Source organism: Labrus mixtus, chromosome 12 (assembly GCF_963584025.1).
Source record: "Labrus mixtus chromosome 12, fLabMix1.1, whole genome shotgun sequence".
Classification (NCBI taxonomy): Eukaryota; Metazoa; Chordata; class Actinopteri; order Labriformes; family Labridae; genus Labrus; species Labrus mixtus.
The window spans coordinates 22,955,626-22,982,051 of record NC_083623.1 but is presented as its reverse complement, the minus strand read 5'-3'; the positions used below and the strand labels follow the sequence as shown (position 1 = coordinate 22,982,051).

Genomic DNA, 26,426 nt, shown 5'->3' with positions numbered 1-26,426 from the left:
ATATTAGATGTGCATGAAAAATGACGTCATCCCTGATAGGAGAGTAAACAGAGTCTGTTTCTGCTGTAGATTATTTTTCCCATGTCCCCTGAATATCACTTTGTTTGTAAAAGTGAAGATCGTATTCTTTAAACCTTCATACAGTAATAGTATTGCTCCTTATTTTAGTTTAATCAGGATAATATTGTAATTGTTATGTAAACTGTTTTAAAATAATGTTTGAAGGTAGTTTGCATTAAGTACCTAAACCTTATTTTAAAACAAATATTAAAATCTGAGGAAAACGAAGCCAGTTCATTGTTCGTGATAATTATTGGACTTAAATCCATTAAATATGACTTCATGGGTCACATAACACACCATATTACTGTGTGCTTACATTACACATTGAACACTAAAGGACACTGTTCTTTGGTACAAACCTTCTTGGCCATAAACCTGATTCTGATATTGACAGGTATAAAACAAAAAACATTCTCTACACTAGAATCAGAGGTTTATTATGTACTTACATGGCACACTTTTATTTGTTTTTCCAAACATTTTAAGATACTGCCCCTCACAAAATAAATGATTTGTATCAAACAGTTATTGTACATTTAATTTGTTTTAAATGACCTTTATTTATCAAATATCATCCAGAAAAAAACAGCGGCTGCATTCAAAACGCGTTTCCTTAACTGTAGGATGTTTCTAATGTTTAGCCACATAATGCCCATAAACAACTGAATGTCTCAAAGATTTGTAAGAGGTTAAAAGGTGGGTGGTGTAATATTCCTGCTGCAGACCTGATACATACAACAGGTTCCTCTTCTTACAGACGTGGAACAGAACTGTAAATATCTGAACTTACTGGGAAAAGACAAGAATGTCTGAATAGGGACTTCCTGGCTCTGACCATGACAGTCCGAGTCTTTGTTTTATTTTTCTGCTGCGGTTCTTAGCTTCAAGTGTTATTCTGTGAGCATACTTAGTGAGACAGTTTATTTCTGAGCGTGTCTACTCACACTTTCAGTGTTTTTTTTCAGCTAAACTGAGGCCTTCTATGGTGTCCACTGCTGTCTGAGGTCAGGAAAGAGAGCCCAGCCCTAAAAAATATTTGTTGTAACTGTGTTCTTTTTTTGCTTATATCTTGTAATAAGATGTTTGTCTGAAGAAGTCAGATGGGTGTGGCTTATATAAAGTTTAATGAGATGTTTTGACCAAGAATTAGGCATAGAACTTTCAAAGATTTTTGTTTTTGCAGTGATTCAAACGCACAGTATCAAGTGTGGAAATCAGTGATTCAGAGGAGGAAAATGAATTCATACCAGGAATTCCCAATTTTTTTCAATCCAATGTGTCTTCTTGTTGGATTTCTTTGAACCTGTTTCTCTGCCAGGAAATGTTTTCTCCCAGCACACGTAATCCATTTAAATGCTGCTCTGTTTCAAACATCTGGCAGCTAACACAAAACCCCACCATTCTTTAGTTTAGATTTTAGCATAGTTGTGTCTGAATCGACATCCAGAGCTCTGTTTAGTCGCTGACTCAGGGACGAAGAGTTACACTGCTGGACAGTGAATATCATTTTTTCGAGCGTGCTCAGTATATGTGGGAGGAATCAGATGGAAGGTATGAGTGACGACACAGTGATGATCTCTGGGTCTGCACGTATAAAAGTGAGCGCTCTCCCCCAGTGCTCGCTGTAGCTGCGGAGACATCACCATGACGGTTATCTGCTGGGAGCGAACATGAAGAACATCTGGAATCGAAGAGCAGAGCAGCACTGAAAAGGTGAGAGCTTTGAAAGATTGAAAATAAAGTTTATCTCTGAGCAGTTTCTGACCTTTTATCATTGCCAGGATCTTAGGAATACAAGGACAATTTACATCTGCTGTGGACGTGTTTACATTTCTCAATGAAGTATAGTCAATCTACAGAGTGTAGCGTGGTACTGTAAGAACATTTCAGGTGTTGGAGTCGAGAAAAAACGAATGAGTAGAAAAAAAAAGAGTTAAGTTCACACCACTTATTGCCAAAGATGTGTAGAGACAGGATGGATGTCTGCAGAGCCAGTCTGGGATGGGATCGGTTTCTCCTGAATAATGAGTCATTTTCTTATTTCAACATGATTCACAATATCGAGTACTGAATGCATTATGCAAGAGCATCACTCAGTGAGAATGTTTGCTGGGAAAATGTATAAAAGTCTGTGTCTGTTGATCACTTCGTTTGACACCTACCCCACGGCTGAGGTTTCAGGCCTTAAAAATCACTATTCTGAAATTAAAATTCAGTTTTGTTGCCGATGGTCTCATTTGCTTTTGTTGCTCATGAAGAGTATTAAGTTAATTATGTTTCATCACCAGCTATAAACTCCTCACAGGAGCTTTAAATCACCAGAGTCAGACAAGTCCTGAACAGCCAAAGGATGTTACCAATGTTCCAATACTGAAACATTGCAAACAATATCAGTGCATTCCAGACAGTATGCAGGAGTTTCCCTGCAACTTTTTAAAATGAAAAACAAGCAAATTGTTTGATTTTTTACTAATATTGTATCGAAGTTTAAACTCTGGTAACGTGAGAACCTTATGTCATCCACAGCTTCTCATGATGTTGAATGCATCCGACTGGCTGGTCCCAAGCGTGGACCCTGAGCTGGACCCCTGCAGTAACTACACGGCGGCCTGGCTGTGGCTGTCCTCCCTGCAGCCTACCTACATGGCTCTGATCAGCGTGGTGGGGTTTGTGGGCAATGGCCTGGTTCTCTGCGTGTTCTGCCTGCAAAGGAAACCCTGCAGCGTGGCCGACGTGTACTTGGGGAACCTTGCGGCGGCTGACCTGGTCATGATGTCCTGCCTCCCCTTCTGGGCTGTCACCATCGCTCGTGGCTACCAGTGGGAGTTTGGCGAGGTCCTCTGTAAGTTTGTCAACGTGGCGATCTCCATGAACTACATTTGCAGCGTTCTCTTCCTCGTGTTGGTCTGCGTGGACCGATACTTGGCTATGGTGAAGCCAATGAGCTGCAGCCGTCTGAGGAGAGTCTCCTGGGCCAAGCGTATCTGTGTGGGGATCTGGAGTCTGGGCTTCCTCTTGACTCTCCCCACAATGCTCTTTCGCACAGTAACATTTGTGGAAGATGCAAATGTGCACGCCTGCATTCTGGACTACCCCCACCCTGCATGGAGGCTGCATCACAACATCACCAGGAACCTGCTGGGCTTCCTCATACCCGTACTGGTGGTGACTTACTGCACTCGTCACATTGTGGCGGCCCTGAGCAACCGCGGAGCAGGAGTACTCCCCAGGGTCAGGGCGGAGAGGAAGGCCACAGACCTGGTGCTGGCCGTGTGGGTCGTCTTCCTCTTGTGCTGGACGCCTCACCAGGTGATGCGATTTCTTGACACGATCGATTACTTCCAGTTGACCCCTGGATGTCTCTGGGGTCACATCCTGGACATTGGCATACAGCTGTCCACGTACCTTGCGTACAGCAACAGTGCTATTAACCCCTTCCTGTTTGTAATCGTCGGGAAGCAATTCAGGAGACGAGCAGGAGAGGTGTTTGGAAAAACTTTGAATCCCTGGTCAAAAGAATCCACCTATCTGACTGTGAGCTTCGCCTCAGTGAACAGGCTGAATGAAAAACAGCGAATCAGTATTGAAACACTCGACAAATCTGTGCTGAGACAAACTTTATCTTGACATAGAACTGTGGGGACTCTGTGGAAACTGTGATTCAAACTTTAAACTGTGATTATTTAATGAGAGGTCTAGAATAGTTTCTTCCTGCAGTGATAAACTCTAAAGCCTCCAGAAAAACAAAATGCAAAAGACATCATCCGACTGTGAAATTCAAGATTCGATGAACATGATATTAAAAGTAAAAGATTACTGTCAATCCGAGGTAAACATGTTATTGTTTCTTTAAAAGTCCCGATGTTGCACTCACACTGCACACTTGATGTCATATACACAGAAAGATGGCGGCACGGTCAGATGCAGCGGCCCAGCGCTCCATTGTTTTTCTGATGTGATTTTAATGTTTGTCTTTACTTTATAATTTTTACTCTCTGTCTGTATGTGCTGCCTCTGACAAGAACTGCTGAAACTTTTTTTGTTGTTTTTATAGCAATGACAATAAAGATCTGTCTATTCCATTAAAGTCTGTGAAGGTTCAGGCTTCATTGTAAAAAAAACAGAAAGAAAAAGGTTTTTGATATGAATATTAGATGATTATTTGGTGATGACTAATGAAATATGGAATATAACTCTAATCAAAACAATAAAATAGAGTGTATCCCTCCCGGTCTAAATCACTAACAATTCATCTATTGGTATGATAATAGCTTATTTTCATGATCAGTTAATAATGCAAATTATTAAAGTCTAAGAGAGTCCGAGTGTGTCAGTGAACACGTTTTACATTAATGTCAATATGCTGAAATATTTGAACAGGTAGTCCTTCTCTTCCAAATTCCCAAGTGTTATTTCCTCAAGTTTTATAGAGGTAGAAAATAAAAACTGTAGTCTTGATTCAAATCCAGAGGGAGGTGGTAATGCAGCTTCTTCGATGTGAACCAACTCTGACATGCACTTAAGTCATGCAAGCAGGGAGTGAAGAGTAAGACTGTTGTTTCACTCACTCACTACCCTTCAATCAGGTGAGTCTGTTTGATTGCTGAGCTGTGAAATATAGGATCAGGACCAAGAGGATTTGGAATGGGTCAGAGCAATGATTGATTTACTTGAGATACATCCTGGTTTGAGAGAGCTCTACCTACTGGTTATTAACTTCAGAAACCCTTACAGATGTTAAAGTAATCATCAGCTGTCCAACGCTTCATGCATTTTTATCTTGTGTGCACAATATAATTATCTGTACCTAAGCGCACAAGATATGAACGTGAGTGCACAATACATTTTTTATTTTTTACTTTTCGGGATTTAGGGACTATTTCCAACCTATCGGCAGAGCTTTCATCAAATGTCTTCACTCAACTGACCTGTGCCTAAAATTATGAGCGAGACCACAAACTTAACCTGCAGAGGGCAGCATTCCACTTCTCAGTGTACAGGCTGCCGGAATTATATTAGTAGAAGAAGAAGACTAGGCTACAGTACGTTATAATGTGTGGCTGTGCTAACAGTGGGGTAGAATAGTGTTGGAAAAATGGTCAGCGTTTAGTTGAGTTCTCTCTCTCAAAACTCAAGTCTCTTGGATGTGTGTAAGATGTCCGGGTTTCAGGATGTTACAGATTCATCAGGACGACGGCTGAGAGACCTGTCAGGACAAACATCAACATGTGGATACGAAGAGGAGATCCACCACCAAAGAAAACTGCTGGATGTGATTTTAACACCTGAAATCAAGCTGCAGAGAACAGGTTAGGTTTTCTTTCTACTGCTGGAAACGTGTTTGCTGTTCATGTTTCAGGGAGCCGAGCCTTTAACTAACCTACATAGACACACACAGCTCAGTGTTAGCCACAAGCTAGCTGCTGCTGCTAAGTCATATCTGATGGAGTTTCACAATATCAATGAAGTTAGTACCTTCACTTTTACAGATTTGATGGAATAATAGTTACTGGACGGTAACTATTTTCGATTCCAATGTCATTATTGATTCTGCTTATCGTTCAAAATCTTTATCGAGTCCCTTATTGATTCAGTAAAACTGTAACAGGTTCTCTGTGTCAACAACACACATTTTATTGTGGGTCTCTGCACACTGAACAACACAGGTATCTTCTCTGTAGCTGTTAATCTATCTCCTGTACCAAATCAGTAATTCTTGTGAAAAAAAAAGAAGCAAGAACCGATTATGTCTCCAGCATTAGAGAACTCCCTATGAGATGGAGTGGATGATGCCTGAAGAGCTGATAGCAGGGGCAGTAGTGTCCCTTTCCTGTCATCACATGAGAGCAGGGTTAGCTGATGCAGAGATTGGAGGTAGACCAAAGTACAACTGGACCTCAAGCTCCACTGTCTCCCTGATGGACTGGCTGGTCTGCTGCTGCATTTGCAGGTGTAATCTCAAGTGAAATGGACCTCAACTAAACATTCATTTCATATCTTAATCCAATGCCATGCACATGATACGTTTAGAATTTACTGCAAAATGTTTGTTTTTCCGTTTGTGACAGTGATTTGATATGATCATCACGATTCACAATGATCTGAGTTTACATCTTCCACCTCCCTCTTTTTTTCCTCTTCTTCATCAAACTGTGGCCGACACTGTGTCTCCTCTTGCTCTGATGGTTTAAGAAGTGACTGACCTTAAGTTTGAGTCATATCTAAATGAGGAGTGGAAAAGTTGTATTATAAAAATGATCAAAACCATGATGAAAATCTGTAATTTGATTTGTGATCCGTAATGCTCTGTATGTTACCTGATAACAAACAGCTGCACATGAGGAACAACCTGCCGTCTGTTAAAAACATACAGATCATTTCTACTGGCAAAATGCTTTCATGTTAAATAGTTTATTCATTATTTGTTTTTACTGATAATCTGATAATGAACTCTGTATTTTATAAACACTGAGACTTTATGATGCTTCAGGAACACTAAAAGTAAATGTATTAGGTTATTAAACTCCACTAATGTTGATAAGTTTCATTGAAGCCAAACTCGCCGAAGGGTCCAAACAATGAGTGATGAGTGATAATCCATAATGTGTCTGTCAGTCCAAAGTCTTTTTAGGAAGGATGCACTCATGTTTCCTCGATCATGGCTCCTCAGAGTTGTTTCCTCGCTTTTCTGTGCTCATGTAAGAGACTTGAAACGTCCTTCAACATGGCGGCACTTAGCGACTTTTGGTTCAAGCGCGGAGTGAGGAAACAAAAGTTACGAGACATGAGAAGCACCCCAAGATGCTGCAGCGCAGACCTCCCCAACCGACTGCCGCCTGAAAATGGCAGTTGAAGCCAAAACCCCTAATTGCATGTGCCATGAGACCCAAGGGAAGGGTGTAAACCATAGCTTGATCACTTCTGCAAATGGCATCACAGATCCTGTGTAACTGGACTGAGCAAACAATGGGACCCTGTTGCCTGTACTAAATAATATCGACAGGTGGTCTTTCTCGAGTTTGTGGTTTGGTCCATGTAACAGCTATGAGGTGGAGGGAGTAATCACCCTCAACCTAAATGAGGAAGCCATGACCTTGTGTCAAAGGACATATAAGGTTATAAGAACCTTCATCCCCATCCTCATTGACAGAGGAAACAGAAGGACCTCAGAAGTCACAGAGGTCCCCAGCCCTCTGCAGACGTCTTGATCCAAATCTGCCTGTTACAAGGGTTTCAAAGGGGAACCCGTAAGGCCAACGAACGCCTACAGGTCTTCCTGATTAGCCATTGAGCCAATGACAAGTGGACCACTTGCCCTGTGGACACTAGTAAGGAAATGTTTTATCAGCAGGTAGCTGAAAGGTACAGTAGAGCATACTGGTCAGGCTTGGATGTCGCAGTAAAGGTCCCAGGGTCCAGAGACCACTACTGGCATCAACCCAGGTCGGTCACTCACTCCCCTTAAACTGCCAGACGATGAGGCTCTGCCAAGATCTGGCATGACTAAATGGCGCCCCCTGCTTGTGTCAGCGTCAACAGCAGGTCAGGGATCAGTCCATTATTGAGTAAAAGACACCCGCGCCATGTCAGAGAATCAACTGGCTCTGACTGCAAAACAATGGTTGAAAGTCATGGTGCTCTTACCCTTACCCTCTTACGCCACCATGAGCTTGGGGGAGGGGCTCTAAAGACAAATGCGAGGTCACATTGGTGAGTGAAAGCATCCACCTCCAATGGGAATGCATCAATCACTCTCAGGGAAAGCCAAAGGGGGTAAGCTGTATTCTCCCTTCTCCTAAAAAAGGTTGGTCAATGGCAATCTTGTTCAGGCTATGGGTCCTCACATCCCATTTCCTGATAAGGCACACTGCTCCATTCTGTTGTCTGACCTGACCTTCACAAACTTGCAGTGGCTGATGTAATACAAATACCAAATGAAGCCTGCGGAGAAGAGCAGACGACGTGTCCAGTAATGTCCCCGTCCATTTTGTCGCTGATGGTGGGTGGGCGCAGCACACAGTTGCATGCTATGTGTAAGAACTAGAACTTAAAGATAACTAGAGTATTCAGTATAACTTTCGCTTTGGAGCATTCAGCTCTAGGCTGGGGTCTCATTTATAAATGTGTGAGCTCAAAACAGGGCCTCAAACTGGGGTAAGCCACGTCCCCAGAAAAGTCAAAGATATATAAAAACATACCAGATGGTAAAATGTGGCCATGGGTAAATGAACTTTGACCCAGGGGAAAATGGCAACGCAATTTCCACTTGAAATGCCATATAGAAAGAAAAACATGGTAGTCTATCGGCCAAACACTGGCATCGATATTCTGTGCATCCCTCAGAATAATAATTATTACTTCCATTCTCTACAAGACTTTTGTCTGTTGATTTGTGGTTCATCTGTGGAGACAACATTTTTGTCTTTCTTAATTGTTCAACAAGTTTTCAAATTTGCTTAAACATATAATAGTTGTTTTTTACTGTTTCCTGCAGATGCCCATCAACTGTTGGTGAGTAAAGAAGAGCTTCCCCTTGAGCAGCAGAAATGGGGCCCCAGTCTGGACCAGGAGGACACTAAGCCCCCACAAATTAAAGTGGAACAAGAGGGACTGTGGAGCAGTGAGGAGGGGGAGCAGCCTCAAGGACTCAAGGGGGCGTATGCCAGCGAGTTCCCCTTCACTGCTGTCTTTGTGAAGAGTGAAGATGATGAAATGAAACCTCAGTCCTCTGAACTGATGGAAACAGGAGCTGATGGAGGAGCCTGGGGAGGAGCAGAACCAGCCAGCCAGTCAGATCCAGAGAGCCATATACAACCAGAGACTGAGGTCAAGATTAAAGACTCGTCTGAAGCTGAGACTGAAGATAGTGATGATTGGGAGGAGACAACAGAAAATCAGTCAGGTTTAAAAACTGTAGAGAACATTAACATTAAGAGACTGGATATTGATAAGAAATCACATACCTGCTCTGAGTGTCATAAAACATTCAAAACAAGGCAGGAACTGACCAGACATATTAGGACTCACACAGGAGAGAGACCCTTCAGCTGCTTATTTTGTAGTAAAAGATTTACCCAGCAAGGAAGTCTAACCACACACATCTTAATTCACACGGGGGAGAGACCCTTTAGCTGCTCTGAGTGCAGCAAAACATTTAAAACTAAACAGTTCTTGACAACACACAGAAGACTTCACACAGGAGAGAAACCATTCAGCTGCTCTGTTTGTAGTCAAAGATTTAATATAAAGGGAAATCTTACCAATCACATGAGAATTCACACCGGAGAGAGACCCTTCAGCTGCTCTGACTGTGGTAAAAGATTTAACCGAAAAGGAAGTCTGGCCACACACATGTTTGTTCACACATCAGATAAACCCTTCAGCTGCTCTTTTTGCAGTAAACGATTTAGCCAAAAGTCTGGCTTTAATCTCCACATGGCACATCACAGAGGGGAGAGACCTTATGGCTGCAGTGTTTGTGACCAAAGATTCTTTTGGCCTTGTCAGTTAAAAAGACACAAGTGTGGGGTGGGTCAGGCTTCAGAGAATGGAGAGGCAGAAACAGGAACTGATGGAGAGGACTGTGGAGGAGCAGAACCTGCCAGGAACTCAGGTCCAGAGAGACATTTACAACCAGGGACTGAAGGCAAAACTGAAAATGATACTTGTGATTTGAAAGAGGCAAGAGAACGTCAGTTTAGTTTAAACTCAAACAAAAAGAAAAAGAAACCAACTATTGACAAGAAATTGCATTGTTGCTCTAAGTGTGACAAAACATTCAAAAGGAAATGGGATCTGACCAGACACATTAGAATTCACACAGGAGAGAAACCCTTTAGCTGCTCTGTTTGCAGCAAAAGATTTAACCAAACGGGGCACCTGACCGAACACATGAGTATCCACGCAGAAGAGAAACCTTTCAGTTGCTCTATGTGTAAAAAAATATTTTCCCAAAGGTGTAATCTGATACATCACATGGCAATACACAGAGGGGAGAAACGTGTCCGCTGCTCAGACTGTGGAAAAAGATTTAACCATAAAGGACATCCACCTGCTCAAACGATTACAGGAGAGAAAGCCTTGAGCTGCTCGAAGTGTGTAAAAAAGATTTGAGAAAAGGGACATCTGACCTTGTGACACATGTTAGTGTGCACTGCAGAGAAACTGATTGGTTGCTCCTGCAGTGCATCACACACATGGCACGTTACAGAGTGGAGGAAGTCTTCCTCCGGGCTGTTTGTGACCAAATGTTTGCTTGGTCTTCTCAATCAAATGGACACAACTGTGCAGGCTTTAGGTCTTCATCAAAACCAAATTTGAAGAGAAAAGGAGCTGGAGCTGGTGGAGAGGACTGTGGAGGAATCGAACCAGCCTGTAACTCGGATGAGGAGAAAAGGCTCTTCTGAAGCTGAGACTGAAGGATTGGAAGGAGAACAGGGTACACCAATCAGGTTTAAACTCTGTGAAAAAATATTGAAAAGATACTGAAGACAGATCAGAAATCACACGGCTGCTTTGACAATATAAAACAAGACCGGACCGGACTCACATTAGACTTCACATGGTGACGATGTTTGTAAGGAGACCAGAGAGCATCAGTGAGGTTTAAACTCTGGCAAATGATGAAGTTGCTGTTAGTGATATTAGTGTTACATTGGTCTGAAAACAGTCAGCTGCCCTAAATAGCAATACTGTCAGTACTGTCAGTATTTACACAAGAGGCGGTGTTTGTGTCATTTACACTACTTCAAAATAGAGATACTCCGTTAATATTTTTCCTTCCTGATGCCCGATACATGATTGGTAACGAAAACTATGAACTTTCACAGACATAGTTTCATGGTTGGGTCCACTCAAGTTTTCAGAAACTTTTATCATAGAGGTCTCTTGATATGTTTAAGAAGTTCTATAAGACCACCACAGATTATTTATGTTACTAAAGGTATATTTGTTGTGAAACTTTAAATACTAAGTAACTTAGGGCACACTAACACCAGGCAAAGTAAAATACTTTACTGACTTTTTTGGCTTATTTTGAGTTTTCTTCAGATACAGCCAGCACACTCCGGGATTTCTCGATAATAGAAGGCTGTCCATGTTGTGTACCCGTTCTTGTTGTGCTCGTGAATGAACTGCCAGGGCCAAGAAAGTGTACTGTTGAGTGAGCACGGATTGTAGCACTCACTCTAGTCAAAGGAACTGGACTTCAGGGTTGAAGCGTGCTTTGGCACGGTATGGACTGCCTAGCGTGAGTGCATCCTTAGATTCTTTTTATGTTCTAAACAGAATTAAGCAGGGGCACAAGGCTCTGTCTGCTCTAAGGTTGTCAGAATTAGATTTGCAGCTATTAACTCAAATAATGATAACACTGTCACTGAATGGATCAGATAAAACTCGTTAAAGAAAACTGTAAACAGTTGGTTTACATTTAACTCTAAAATGTGTCTTTACTCAGTCAACCACAATTAAAAGTCAAGTGATCATGAAATCAAATAAAATGTATGTTGATTATTTACTGGCCTGGCTTGTGTATTTGTGTGCTGCATGAACCATTGTCTCATTGCACTGACACTGACACTGTCTGATGGCGATGTCACCTGTCCCTATGTATCTTTTATTTTTATTATAGGTAAACATTTAGTTCAGACGAATTTAAATTAAAATCACCCAAAACCAGAATTTCAGAAGTACTGAACGGAGAAAACATTTCTGTTAATTGATTGACTGCATTTTTTTACATTCATTTTTTACATGAGATTTGAATTTTTAGAGCAACACATTCAAATGAGTGAGGTCTAGAGACAGTATTTAAAACAGTAGCAGATATAAAGTCCTTTACATAACCACGCCACCCCCTCGTCCCTCTCTGTCTTTTCTGTACAAGTCGTAATTATTTATTGCAACTTCAGAATCATGGGTTCTCTGTTTAAGCCACGTTTCTGACAGCACAAGGATATCTGGGTCAGTTTGTGATAAAAGAGTTTTCAGGTGGTCTAATGTAAACTGAGTGCAAAGACTCCTAATATTTAAATGCGTAAAACCTAGGCTGGTTCATGACTTAAAAAGTCTGTGGGTTAAATAAAACTAGTGTGCCCTCCCCAAATTGTAGGAGGGCACACTAGCAGATGGCAATGGCTTTGGTTTAATTAGAACTAAATTATCATGGTTACAAAAACTTGTGCTGGGGAGGAGCTGGCGGTGCTTCCGGACACTGGTGATAAGTACAGGGATGTTAAATACTGGAGCAGAGAGTAGTGATTAGGGCTCACTGAGAATCTAAATCCTGTCTAGTTTTAGTAGAAGTGGCTTCAAACACCAATAGATGGAGCTAGAGAGCCTTCTGGACGATGTCAGTGGTAAAGAGAGAGAGTTCCGGTCAGGATCCTGTATAGTGTCCAGGTGTGCCGCAGGGTTCATTTGTCATGTGCATCTGCCTTGACGATTTGTGTGGATGCCATCTCTATCAAAAAAAAAAAGATGACACAAGGTTGGCAGGCAGAATTTAAAGTATATGTAAATGACATGGTGCTACACATTCTTGGTCAATAGGTGGCGGTATGCACATTTAAGTTGTTTGCGATCCGCCACAAAACAGAAGGAAGAAGAAGAAGGCCCTCTCCCTCGGCTCTGCCACTGTTAGCTTGTGTGGCTGTGCTAAATGTGCAGGTGATCAGGGTAATGTTAGCAACGACGTCTGGTGAAGAGTGTTTCGTGGAGTTTTCCTTCTTGGACACCTGGATGTGTGTAAGATGTCCGGGTTTCAGGATGTTACAGATTCATCAGGACGACGGCTGAGAGACCTGTCAGGACAAACATCAACATGTGGATACGAAGAGGAGATCCACCGCCAAAGAAAACTGCTGGATGTGATTTTAACACCTGAAATCAAGCTGCAGAGAACAGGTTAGGTTTTCTTTCTACTGCTGGAAACGTGTTTGCTGTTCATGTTTCAGGGAGCCGAGCCTTTAGCTAACCTTCATAGACACAGCTCATTGTTAGCCACAAGCTAGCTGCTGCTGCTAAGACAATCAGATGTAGCTTCACATTAGGAAAATCAGTGCTAAAACAACAAGTTTGATACAGATTTGGGATCAGATGATTGAAATTATTTTAATCAGAATCTTAATAAACCTTTCCCATGAAATGTGTTTTAATCTGCTTGTTAAAAATTTTGAGAGTATGCAAGTAATTATTCACAAAAAACCACCAGTGTTACTTGCTGCAGGACGCTCATGTTGCTGTGTGATTTAATCTGTGTTTTCTTCATCACATTTTAAATCTGAGCAGTTTCATATGAAACAAAAAAAACTCATGAGTGATTTCTGATTGCTTAATCAAAGACTTAAACCTAAGTCACAAACCGTACAGAGCAGCCAAACACCAAATAGATGAGATCACAACAACGAGATGATTTCAGTGCTTATATTGCAACGAAGGTTTTCTAATGTAAAATAATTTTTTTAGTAGATACACAGTTGAATTTCATTTCATTTCAATTTTTCTGTACACTCTTCAGATGTATTAAACTTTTTTACGTCAGGGTGTTATTAATAGGTTACCAAGACTTGTTGCTCTGCACCGGGTCACACAGAGAGGAAGAGAGGGCTTGTTTCTAAAGCAGCCCGTAAAATGTAACAATGATGACTAGAGGTGGGAAGAAGAATCAATTGATGTAAAAATCCAGATTTTTATCTTCTGAGATTTTAAATAGATTCATATTCCAAACATCTTTTTTTTTTGGCTAATCAGAAACTCCCTGCTAAGTGCTATAGCTAGCTCTTTAACTCAGTAGAATGTCAAATGGAGCAACAAGAAATTCAGCCAATCTCACAGATGACTGGAGTAGATCCTGAAGTATGTACTAATTCAAAAATAGACTTTGAATCCATGGATGCAGAATCGTTCAGAATCAAAAATAGATTCTCAATCAAATCGTGAGACACTGAAAGATAAAAATCTTTGTGGAGTAAAATGCACTTCTCTTTCTTCTTCTCCTCAATTGTGTTGCTTATATTTATCGAACACTGACATCTCCTCTCTGCTGAGCGCTCCGGTGTCCCACTCTCACACTGAGGGGAGGGGGTGACACACGGGCAGGACTCTCTCATGTTCATCATGATTGTAGCGGAGGTGAGGGCTTTTTAAGAAGTGGGGAAAGAGGGTCTAAACTTGTGAGTCTACATTTTTTTTTTTTTTATCAGAATCAACAATGTAAAAAAGAAGCCTGCTGTTATTAATGGAGTAGTCGGCACACGGAAAATCTGCTAAGAGGCTGACAGGAAAAAGTCGAGGTAAAGTTGGGAGTGAAATATTCAGCTGTTTGCGTTCGCACATTCACCCTGGGAAGTTTTCAGGAGTGAAAGTGTTGTGCAAGTGTGAAAGTAACATAACAGGCCTACATGCCTGAGGTTGGATGTAAACACCCACCAAGTGAGGAAAATCTCCTGCAGTGAGTGGAAAGGTTTACAGTTTATGAAGAGAGTCTCTAATTTAGGACTGCATGACTTCTTCAGCACTGTGACACCTATACACTAACCTTCATACACGTAGAAGGAGGCTCCAGATCCCCTCGTCTTCCCTCAAAGCTCCTTTGTGCAGCCCCCTTAGTAAAGCTAGGAGCCCAGTAGGTGTAGTGATCTGTCAGGTATGTAGTATTTACTGAGCCAGGTTTCCAGTTAAACCCAGGGCAGTGAATCTGCAGAAGTCCATATTATTCCTGTTGAGGAGAAGCAGTTTGTCCATCTTGTTCACCAAAGAGAGGACATCGGCCTTGTGGATGGACAGGAGTACAGTCTACAATCCACACTGCCTCAGTTTAACGAGTGCTGCTGCTCGCTTCCTCCACATACAGAGCTGTCACCCCTCCAAAGAAAAACTCTCCGTAAACACTTAAATTAAAGCAGAAGATAAAGTTTCACCAGAGGACAGTCTGGTGCTCAAAAGTTCCTGTCCGGTAAATGCAACCAGACAAGTTAGCAAAACAAATGGTGTTTGCTGTTTTGCAGCGTTTCCACTGGATGTATTTTAGAAACTTAAAATAAATAAATAAACCTAAACAATCTATTTGTATTCATACATTTAGTTGAAGACTGAACCAAAGCAACCAGTTACCACATTTAAACACACCTCTGACAGATGCTGACCTGTTCTTGTGTTTACATTTTTGAAAGAAGTCAACTCTGGTGATATTAATACAGTGAAGTCTGTCTTACAGACTTGGACTCTGTGCGCCCTCTGCTGGACATTTTCAGGTTCCTAACATGTTGAATATTTGGACGGTTGATTGGAGAATAATCAGAGACGCTCCGATGTATCAGTTGGACATCAGTATTGGCCGATACTTTGGATGTAACGATAATGGTCCTAATGAGTTTAGCCGATTTCATGCCGATCAGACTCACACACATGAGCCGTTACATGCCCTGCGCACAGCGACACAAAACAAACGGACTAGCCTATGACTTTGCAGGAAATATTACAGATTAATATAGATAATTAACGGATATGATAAAAAAAACTTGTTGCAACCGCGTTCACTGAGGCAGAGAGAGACAGAGGCAGACAGGTGAGAGTCTGTTAGTGATCATTTCTTCAGGTGTGGGAGAATTCAGCTGAACAGAGTGAAGCAGTAAACGTCTCTATTTCTATCATTTGATTCATTAATGAGAGAGATTCAAAACCTAAAGGGATAAAGCTTTTAAATAATGACTGTTTGAAACTTTCTAGAATTTTAAAATTAAATGCAGAGAATTCAGTTAATATTGAATTTGTTTTACTTTACATATAGAAACTGCCACCATATAAATTAGGGCATACACATAAAGGAAAATACAGGAAATAAGGGGTTTGATTTGAGTGAGAATGAGAGATGGTCATGTGACCTGTTGCAGTTTCAAAGATTTGTTTTGTAACAAACCGTTCCTTAACAGTGAGTGTTTTATCATGAACAAAAAAATTAATTTAAATCCAAGAACATTTTCAGAAATTGTCCGCTTTTGCAGTCCATAATAGAGATTTAAAGACAGAAAATCGGTATCGGCCAAAATCTGCAGGTCAGAACAGGTAAAAATCACAAATAGGAATCTGCCAGAAAAATTGCAATTGGTGCATCTCTATGTAGCGATACACTTTTCTCACGATATGATGCGTATCATGAATAATGTCTGTAAGATTTTAGATTTTTGATTCACTTTATACGGGCACTACACGGTGATAATAGGTTGTATTGGTTAAATTGTCGGGTGATATATTCAGGTTATCCTGGGTCGCTGGTAAACAGTGCTCTTATACACAATATAGCAGTAGGAAATATATCAAGTCAAATAGAAATATGACTAAAGTAAGAGGCTTCATTTAAATCTGGACTTCTATAAACTGTCACCAAGTACTTTGGAATCGAGGTAGACTTATTAATGTGTGGTCGTTTAATTTCTGCAGAGCATGAGTGTGTCTATGTGTGTTTCTCTGTCCTGATCATTGTCTCTGCCCGTTTGTTCCTGCCCAGGGCGAGTCTTTGTCTTTGACCCAATCCCTCTGACTGACGCACATCCTTTAGGGAGGTAGATCGTCGGTGGGCGAGCTAATGGGAGCGAGCATTGCAGCGCTCTGAGCATGTCTTAACAGAAACAGTCCATTTGTGCTTTAACATATGCGCTATCAGAGTAGTTCACAACTACAGCACTATCCTCTTCATAGATCATAGATCCTCGCTTTTTCTGCCTTTTTTAAAAGTTTTTTTTCGTCTAAATAGGAAATGTTTTACAGCTATGATATCAGACAGTAGAAACAGCGTCAGTGGTCAGCATCATTTGATGTCCACTGACAGGAATGACCTTTCTGTAGTGCATTGTGTTGGAATCAAGGGGGAAATACCTCTGACTCCTCACTAGCACCATTACCCCATCCATTTGATTTACCGGAGACCTCAGGTTGACCGTGGTTAGATAAAGTAGGGGAGATAACTCCTCTTCACAAGTCTCTGTTGTCTCTCCCAAGCTTTCTTCCTTTGCAACCTTTTTCCTCCTCTACATCTGCTGGGTGTCCTTCTCCATAGTTATTTACAAACATGGCTGTAACTAGCTATGAGGACAGCAAAGAATATTACCAATCAATGTATAAAGCGCTAGATGGCTTTTACTTTGAAAATACTTTACAGAAACGCTACACAGTCACAGACCCGCTACACTGCCTCTGTTTTTCTCGCTGTGCTTAACAAGCACCCACCGCCTTCTTGTGGAAGAGAGAGAGAGATGTCCACTGTTATGACTCGTTGAATGAATCCTTTTCAGTTTATGTTATTCTAATCTCCCCACAGTAGGCTCACGTGTTGTGATACAGGACAAAGTGAAACGGGAGGATTGATGTTATTCACGTAGCACCCGGAGGTTCAGTTAGGAAAAATATAAAGCTTCTCTCTCTCTCTCTCTCTCTCTCTCTCTGCCAAGTGCGATAGTCGTCAAACTGTCCTGACCCCTCTTAAAACAAAAAACATCAACCTAGAAAAACTATAACAATAAGATCAATGTGTGGCCATGTTTCAGAGAAATTTCATTTAATTTGATTACATTCTGGATCATCATATGTTGGTTTTTCATTTTCATATTGTGTCTCATTCTTACAAGAGCATCAACAAAAGAAAATAACGTCATACTAAATGATATGCCAGCTTAACATATAGGCTACTTGTAAAAATAAACTTTGCAGGGCTGAAATGGTGCAGAAACAACTGTCCAGGCCACATGTTTATAAAAGTATTCAATGAATGCATTCATTATTGTGTAAAATACACAAAAAGGACAAAATTAGAATCATAAAGTTAATCAAAGAAGGCCTTCATTGTTGTTTCATCTATTTTTGGCTGTGCATATAGATTTTTGCAGAAACTTTCAAATGACTGATGTCTGTGTTTTAATTTGCAGTGAATTGAGTTTGTTTTGGGATTCTTTATTTTCTAAACTGTTCCACTTGTTTTTTGTTCATTTGTTAGCAAGTAGTTTCATTGATTGTCCTCATAGTGTCTTTGTTTCAAAAAGATCAGTTTTCTTTTTGAGTAGATTTCATGTAACTCTTTATTTCTCTTGTCAATTTCTATTTAAATTATGAGGTTTCATGAGTTTTCATGTGTAATCTCCACATTTTTAAATTCTTTGTAGGTGAACCACGTTTTCTTTTCTTTTCTTTTTCAGATTGGAACAGTAACCTATAATCTTCCCTCTCAGAACAGCTTTGCATGCGTCCAAAAGTATCAGAGGGGACACTTCCCCATTATCGTTTTCTTCAAGATAACTTGTAATATCCTCCCTTATATATCTCATTTGATTTAAGCCCCTGTGTTTAACCTCCAAAAAGTGTTCTTTTTTTCAGCATTAAGTACTTTATTAAGTCATTAAGTCAATAAATCTGAAATAAGTAAATAAAAAAATTTCCATACAGATCCTGGAGGAGCATAGACATTCATAAAGTAACTGGAGCCCCCTGCAGGTATCCCCTGATCAGTACAAATCTACTGTCAGTATCCTTCTTCTGAAAAGTGCATTGAAAGTTGAGATTGTTAGAAATCCATGTAGCTAGCCTCTCTGAGAGGCTTTACAGCAGGAGGAAGAATACAGGTTATATCTCCATCTGTTACGTTTGTCATGTTCCAGGTTTGTTAAATGAGTCTCCTGGAGGAGAGCTACGTCTACACCTTCCCTTTTTAACTCAGCCATTACTTTGCTCCTCTTAATTGGATTTCCCAGAACATTTACATTATAAGTGATTCTTTTAATTGACTTGATACTTTCATTGAATATATGCACAAGTATGTTTATAACCTCCATACAATTTTATCACCCCATGTGCCACATGGCACAGTAGCATAACAGATCAAAACGAAATAACAATAATAACAATATGTAGCTACAATTACAAAAATAAGAACAATGTAGAAACAGGGAACTTTGACTTCCAACATGAAGGCCTCTATTGTGGCCGTGTAGTGAGAGTCTAGAGGGAAAGTCTCTTCCTCCTGACAATGAAAGAGGGCCCTCTTCAGCTTTTAAGCTGATGTGTAGGTCCAGAACATTTGTCCATTATGTCCAACTAAAAGTGTCCCAACCCCTATGCAAACTTTCCTATTCCTTTGATATTATATTCTAATAATCTTGGTAACATGTATGGGGAGTGGGTTTTATAATATAATATAACTTAAAACACGTACCTCATCTTTGATGAAGAGAAAAGGAGATATATTACATCTTTGTAGGCTGTATTTATGTCATAGTGACAGTTTGACCACGAGGGATCATGACGGGGTTCAGGCGGGGGGTTTGGGGCCAAGAGCCTGGTGCGCTCTTTCCACATTTAACACTGCGGAAGCTGGGAACTCTAAGCCTTTTATTAGCTAATCTTCCACGAAAGATACCATTGAAATTGCTCCTTCTTCCACTCACTCCATATATTCTGATATTGTCACACAGCATGCGCCCCTCCAAATCGGTCAGTTTGGCTCCTGTTTTTATCTGAAGCTTTACCAGCTCCTACAGCACACCCTCAGGGACTGGATTTGGGTCTCGGCTGCGTTTAGTTGCTGACTTGAGTCCTTTCTGAATTTTCTCACTTCTTTCAAGATTAGGCTTAAGTTAACTCTTCCAGTCTGCTCCTGCTGCATGTTGTCCTCCACGTTAGCATTATTAGCTTGTGGCACCTGACCGTCATGCTCTATACTTAGAACAAAACTCTATTTTCCCGTTACAGGCATTTACCTATCCCCCGTTTAATCAACTTTTGATTTAGCTCGTCTTCGAGGTACTTTGAGTAAATTTGGGCAACTTTTAATTAATAATGCCAGGCACTTGTCGCTCTACGCTGCCATCGTGATGCCAGCCAGACCGTAAATCTGTACCGATTTTTAATTGTAGTGTGAGGTCCCATTACATCCCTTGTCAGTACTTGTCCTGTTTACAGACATAGGCCTTACAAATAATGCTCCATGCACTGATGTGAGTAGCTGATGTGTATCTGTTTGGCGGGTTCCGGTGACTTTTCAAGTGGAGAATCAAGGCTCATTTAAAACACAGACAAAAATAATTATGAAGTAAAACAGTGGTATCTGAATAATCTATTGGCTAAATTGTTACTTTGAATATTTGTATCAACCTTGATTTTAACATTCGGTGCCTCCCCAAGAATAATGACACCTCCTCCACTCCTTTGCAAAACTGCTAAATGTTGATCAATGGTTAATTTCTTCCATGTAATTGAAAAAAACTGTTGATCCTTCTTTAGCTGGTGGAAGTATGGAAGGAAATGTAATCATTGTTATCACTATACAAAGATTAATTGGTACACATGAGATTCATATTGGCATTCAACCCATTTTTGAGATTGTCATTAAAGTACACCTAAACATTGAGTGGCGGATTTAACATCTGTTTGATTTTTGTTTACTATTTCCTGCAGATGCCCAGCAGCTATTGGTTAGTAAAGAAGAGCTTCCCCCTGAGCAGCCGGAGTGGAACCCCAGTCTGGACCAGGAGGACACTAAGCCACCACAAATTAAAGAGGAACAGGAGGAACTGTGGAGCAGTAGAGAGGGAGAGCAGCTTCAAGGACTGGAGCAGGTTGATACCGCTGATTTCCCCTTTAACCTTGTCATTGTAAAGAGTGAAGATGATGAAGAGAAACCTCAGTCCTCACAGCTTCACCAGAGACAAACTGAACACATGGAAACAGGAGCTGATGGAGAGGACTGTGGAGGAGCAGAACCAGATAGGTACTCGGATGCAGAAAGACATTTACCCCCAGAGACTGAGGTCGAGACTGAAGTCTCTTCTGAACCTGAGACTGATGACAGTTGTGATTGGAAGGAGACCAGAGAACATCAGTCTGGTCTAAACTCAGTGGAAACCATTAAGAAAAAGAGACCAAAGACTGATAAAAAATCACATAGCTACTCTGAGCACTCTAAAACATTAAAAAATATAAAGTGTCTTACCGGACACACAGGAATTTACACAGGAGAGAAACCATTCAGCTGCTCCGATTGTGGTAAAATGTTTAATCAGAAATGGAATCTGACCCAACACATGTTTGTACACACAGGAGAGAAACCCTTCAGCTGCTCTGTTTGTCGTAAACAATTTAACCAAAAGTCTAATTTGACACATCACATGGCACGTCACTCTGAAAAGAAACTGTACAGCTGCAGTGTTTGTGAAAGAGGATTCTGTTGGCCCTATGAGTTGAAAAGACACAAGTGTGTTGGAAGTCAGGCATCAGTGTTTCATCAAAACCAAACTGATGAGAAAAGAGTTGAAGAAACAGGAGCAGATGGAGAGGACTGTGGAAGATCAGAACAAGCCCCGGACTCAGATAATCCAGAGAGACATTTACAACCAGAGACTGAGATCAAGACTGATGACTCTTCTGAAGCTGAGACTGAAGACGACGTTGATGATTGGAAGACTAGAGAAAAAAACTTGGGTATAGATGGTGTAAAAATCATTACAAATAAGAGACTCAAGATTGATAAGAAATCAAATAGCTGCTCTGACTGTGGTAAAACATTAAAAAATATACATGATCTTGCCCAACACATGATAATCCACAAAGAACAGAAACTATTGGGCTGCTCTGTTTGTAGTAAAAAATTTCACCGAAGATGGCAACTGACTGAACACATGTTGGTTCACACAAAAGAGAAACCTTTCAGCTGCTCTGTTTGCAGTAGAAGATTTAACCATAAGTCAACTCTGAAACTTCACATGGCACGTCACACAGGAGTGAAACCAATCAGCTGCAGTTTTTGCGACCAAAGATTCTTTTGGCCCTCTCAGTTAAAAAAACACAATTGTGTTGGGGGCGAAAATTGGAAGGCAACCAGGGAACATCAATCAAGTTTAAACTCTGAAGAAACCATAAAGGATCATAGATCAAGGAGTGATCAGAAATCCCATGACTGCTCTGAGTGTACTAAGACATTCAGAAAAAGATGTGATCTGACTAGACACATGAGAATTCACAGAGGAGAGAAACCCTTCAGTTGCTCTGACTGTGGTAGAAAATTTAACCAAAAAGGAAATCTAACCACACATATGCAACTTCACACAGGAGAGAAACCTTTCAGCTGCTCCTTTTGCAGTAAAAGATTCAACCAAAAAGAAAGCCTGCTCAGACATATGTTAGTTCACACAGGGGAGAAACCGTTCAGCTGCTCTGATTGTGGTGAAAGTTTTCGCCTCAAAGTAAGTCTGGCCCAACACATGTTTGTTCACACGGGAGAGAAACCCTTCTGCTGCTCTGAATGCGGTAAAGGATTTATGCGAAAGTCTAATCTGACAATTCACATGGCACAGCACACAGGCGAGAAACCCTTCTGCTGCTCTGAGTGTGGTAAGAGATTTAAACATAAAACTAGTCAAAAGATTCACATGGCACATCACAGAGGAGAGAAACCCTTTGGCTGCTCTGTTTGTGACCAAAGATTCTCTTGGCCCAAACAGTTAAAAAGACACAAATGTGTTGGAGGTCAGGTTTCACAGCTTCATTCAGACCAAACTGAGGGGATAGAAAGGGAAGAAACAGGAGCTGATGGAGAGGACTGTGGAATAGCAGAACCAGCCGGGAGCACAGTTCCAGAGAAACATTTACAAACAGTGATTCAGGTCAAGATTGAAGACTCTTATGAACCTGAGACTCAAGACAGAGAGGAGTATTGGACGGAGAGCAGAGAACATCTGTCAGGTTTATTCCCTGTGGAAAACTTTAAAAATAAGGAACCAGAGAGTGATAAGAAATCGCATTGCTGCTCTGTATGCGGTAAAGCGTTTAAACAGAAAAATAATCTTACCAGACACCTTAGAATTCACACAGGTGATAGACCATTCAGCTGCTCAGTTTGCAATAAAAGATTTTATCACAAACAGCATGTGACGACACACATGTTCATCCACACTGGAGAGAAACCCTTCAGCTGCTCTCTTTGCACTGAAAAATTTTCCCGAAAAGACAGTTTATCTGCACATATGTTTGTCCACTCAGGAGAGAAACCCTTTAGCTGCTCTGTTTGCAGTAAAGGTTTTAACCGAAAGTTTAGTCTAAAAATTCACATGGCATGTCACAGAGGGGAGGAACACTTCAGCTGCTCTTGGTGTGGCACAAGATTCAACGATAAAGTAAATCTGACTAAGCATATGTTAATTCACACTGGAGAGAAACCCGTCAGCCTCTCTGATTGTGGTAACTCAGATCCAGAGACACATTTACAACAAGAGATTGAGGTCAAGACTGAAGACTCTTTTGAAATAGACTGAAGACAGTGATGATGATTGGAAGGTGACGTTCAAACTCTTAGAAATGATGAAGTCCTTGTCAGGGATTGTGAGATGTCTGAGGACATTTCTGGTTAGTGTGGTCATCAAAAAACATTACAATTGACAATGGACTTTACCAGACCCGGTTTGAGAACAGCAGAGACTTACAGTATATGCAGCATCTTTCTCTCTTTGTTAGGGAGGAAAGGCTGCTAACAACAGGGCTTTCAGCTCATACATTTAAAGGCAGTAGAACTCTGTTCTTCTTACCCAGGAAGGCAAGCAAATAAAACTTTTACATCAGGAGGACTGATGCATGTGAGTCTGATCTGCCTGTGTTTGGACATTAAGAAATACTCATCAATATGTTTTGAAATGTAATCACACACACACATGGACATTATAGTAATGACAGTAAGCAGAAGAAACTGTAGGCAGGCGCTGAAACCCGCTGTAACACTTTCATACAAAGTCTTCATTGCTTAGAGAAATAAATATCACTGCATGAGACACAACAAGAGCTTTTCACTCATTTTGAACATCAACGTTGCTCCAAGAAAGACCTGGGGTCTCATTTATAAAACAGTGCGTAGGATCCATACTAAAAATGTACGTGCACCAAAGACCTGGAAATGGCATGTGCACAAAATACTTAAGATTTATAAAACTGTTCGTACACACACCTTCACGCAATGTTCCCTTTATAATTCACGATCCACCTGGAAATGTGCGCACGTAGATAAACCCCATGTTCCGCCCTCTACACGCCCACATTCAACCATAAACGGTCAATGCAAAGCAGCTCGTGAATGAAAATCCAAACAAACCGTGGGGGCAGATCAAAGGTTTTCCAGCGCTGGATCGCGGTGAAACCCGGAAGTTTAGACAAAGAAAATAAATTTTCTGAGCCAGAAATGGAGGAGCTTGTGAATGAAGTGAAGGTTAGAAAGCACTTATAGGTCGTTTGTTTCAGCAGGAGGATCACAAACTGAAGAAAAATCTGAGAATGACACCACGTATTCACGCTGTCCTCCTACAGCGCCAAAACATCCAGCGTTCATCATTACGCACGATCTGCAATATTTATGTTTACGAGACCCACACTGATTTCTTCATATATTGTCAGAGGTCATGTCAGTCAGCAGTCTCCCTCACTCATAATATTATTAATCAAAAGTTTGATCAACAAACAAAAACTTTTAGTTCTTGGCCACATTTTTTCGTGGGAAACTCCGTCTGCTCTGTGACTAATTATGAGGATATATAGGTCAAATCATCGTGTCAGAGATGCCCCGACTTAATGTCCACACTTGAATTATTTACAAAATAAATACATTCAGGTGATGAAGATGTGCTGAGTAACGAGAAGGTGAAATGTGTGAAGCCACTGCCATGTCTCTGTGCGCTCTATGCGTCTTGCAGCTCTTTATTAAAACTAAAAACCACACTTGATGATAAATGCACGATATTCAAAGATATTAATGAAAACTGGTGGCGGCAGTGCTATCGTTTTTGTACTAGTTTAATTCTGATTTCTACATACTTGAAGTTATTGAAAACGGCTCACTACATGTGCGCGGATAAAACGACGTCCGGTTTGAATGATTATATTATGACGTGGATCTGTCAGTAAAGTCTGACATTAAGTGAAATAAAATGTGTAAGAGGCATCAATATAGGTTACATTCTGCAGGTACTCAATGGTTCTAAATGAAACCCCTGGGCTAGACTGGATCACAGCTGTGAGTCTCAATCTTTCTAGTGGACTAGATAGTTACTGTAAGTCCTAGTACATTTAATACAGTCTGTAAATCTCAGCTGTGGAGAATTGTCTCTCCATGGGAAACTTTAATAAAAAAGTTTAGGCTAAGTGTTTCAATGTGTGAGCTCAGTAAAGTTAAAGTTATAGTCAGTTTTGATAGCATGTGAACACATAATATTAATAATACTAACTTTATTTGTATAGCACAAAACAAGGGTATACAAAGTGCTTTGACATATGAACAAAGCATAAGAACACAAACAACAACAAAACACAACAACAACAAAGGAACCCTCGAGTGAGACACCCAACCAACAACAAGAAAAACCGGACCAACACCAGAACCCCAGACATCATCAGAATAACAGCAACTCATAGTAACTCAGGCAACTTAGAGTGAGACCAAGAGGACCGAGGGTGTAAGACGAGATTGAAACATTGAACATCTAACATTGATAATAAACATTGTACTTGTATAATCTGTCTGTAAAACTAATTCTTGAATAAAAACAGTTCCTGAGAACTACACATAATCTCTTTTTTTTCTTCTTCCTTTGATTGTTGATCTTAGGAAACTTTTTTTGTCAGCTTCTGGTTCCACACAGGATAAATCCTTCCTCTCCCTGGGTGAATCATTTTATCAGCATTCTCCCTTGGTCGCTGCGGAGTGGTCTCCTTCTTAAACAAAGTCAATTGAATCTTAGTGTTTTGTTCTTTTAGAGGTCTTAAAAAGATCAGTGGGAGTAAGCAGGTGTCCTTGAGGATTGTTGGGAAGCTGGTACGACTGGGCCTCTCGGAGAAGAGATAACTTCTCTGTTGCTAAGTAACGTGACATACTGTATGTTTTCTGTATTGTGCTTAAACACTGACACTTTTCTTTGGGAGCTCCTCTCTCACAGCTCTGTGTTGTGTGAGATTCTGTGCACTGCTTGAGTAAAGAGATGCTGACTTCAAAATCTTCATTGGAGTATGGTGTTGTTTTTTCACCCACAACAGGGCTCAAACAATAAACACAACTTACATTAAAAACACAGTGCAGTACAGACATTAAAAGAGGACTATTAAAAAAAGAGCTTCTAAAAAGGGGGGGGGGTCTATTTGACTTTGTTCAGAATGGTTATTGCAGAGTGAATGAAGGATTTTTTTGTAGATGTTTTTCCGGGCAGAGGGACTTTGTAGCGTCTGCCTGATAGCAGTAAATAGAAGGAGAGGTGGAGGGGTGAGAGGGTTGGCTCTCCTGATCACAGAGCGGTTATACAGATCAGAGAGGGTAGTTTGTGGGGAACCGATGAGTTTGCTGGCCTGATTAA

At 40.8% G+C, this 26,426-nt stretch overlaps 3 protein-coding genes across 5 annotated transcripts in view; all 3 read left to right on the top strand.

The window, feature by feature from the left end:
- Positions 1-1,521: 1,521 nt before the first annotated feature.
- Positions 1,522-3,891, top strand: si:dkey-63b1.1 (B2 bradykinin receptor). The gene is made up of 2 exons (XM_061052628.1): positions 1,522-1,776; positions 2,590-3,891. Exon 2 carries the CDS (start codon positions 2,596-2,598, stop codon positions 3,688-3,690), a length of 1,095 nt encoding a protein of 364 aa, XP_060908611.1. The 5' UTR covers positions 1,522-1,776; positions 2,590-2,595; the 3' UTR covers positions 3,691-3,891.
- A 1,181-nt stretch (positions 3,892-5,072) lies between these two features.
- The window catches only part of LOC132985302 (zinc finger protein 501-like), a 42,978-nt gene continuing 21,624 nt past the window's right edge, over positions 5,073-26,426 (top strand). The window contains exons 1-2 of one of the 3 annotated variants that reach the window (XM_061052627.1): positions 5,073-5,372; positions 8,558-9,595. In XM_061052627.1, the coding sequence (XP_060908610.1) occupies positions 5,219-5,372; positions 8,558-9,595 (1,192 nt within the window). In that variant the 5' untranslated portion in view covers positions 5,073-5,218. Of the gene's footprint in view, positions 5,373-8,557; positions 11,577-26,426 lie in introns of those variants that run through there. The other 2 variants (XM_061052626.1, XM_061052625.1) reach the window with 2 other exon arrangements.
- Positions 12,551-25,428, top strand: LOC132985300 (zinc finger protein 420-like). Its single transcript, XM_061052622.1, has 2 exons — positions 12,551-12,966; positions 20,503-25,428. Exons 1-2 carry the CDS (start codon positions 12,813-12,815, stop codon positions 23,352-23,354), a joined length of 3,006 nt encoding a protein of 1,001 aa, XP_060908605.1. The 5' UTR covers positions 12,551-12,812; the 3' UTR covers positions 23,355-25,428.

Excerpts from the sequence above, each read along its gene's own strand:
- si:dkey-63b1.1 (XM_061052628.1), top strand. The coding sequence starts at position 2,596 with ATGATGTTGAATGCATCCGACTGGCTGGTCCCAAGCGTGGACCCTGAG.
- LOC132985300 (XM_061052622.1), top strand. The coding sequence starts at position 12,813 with ATGTCCGGGTTTCAGGATGTTACAGATTCATCAGGACGACGGCTGAGA. Across the intron at positions 12,967-20,502 it reads AATCAAGCTGCAGAGAACAG|ATGCCCAGCAGCTATTGGTT; the intron begins GTTAGGTTTTCT and ends TATTTCCTGCAG.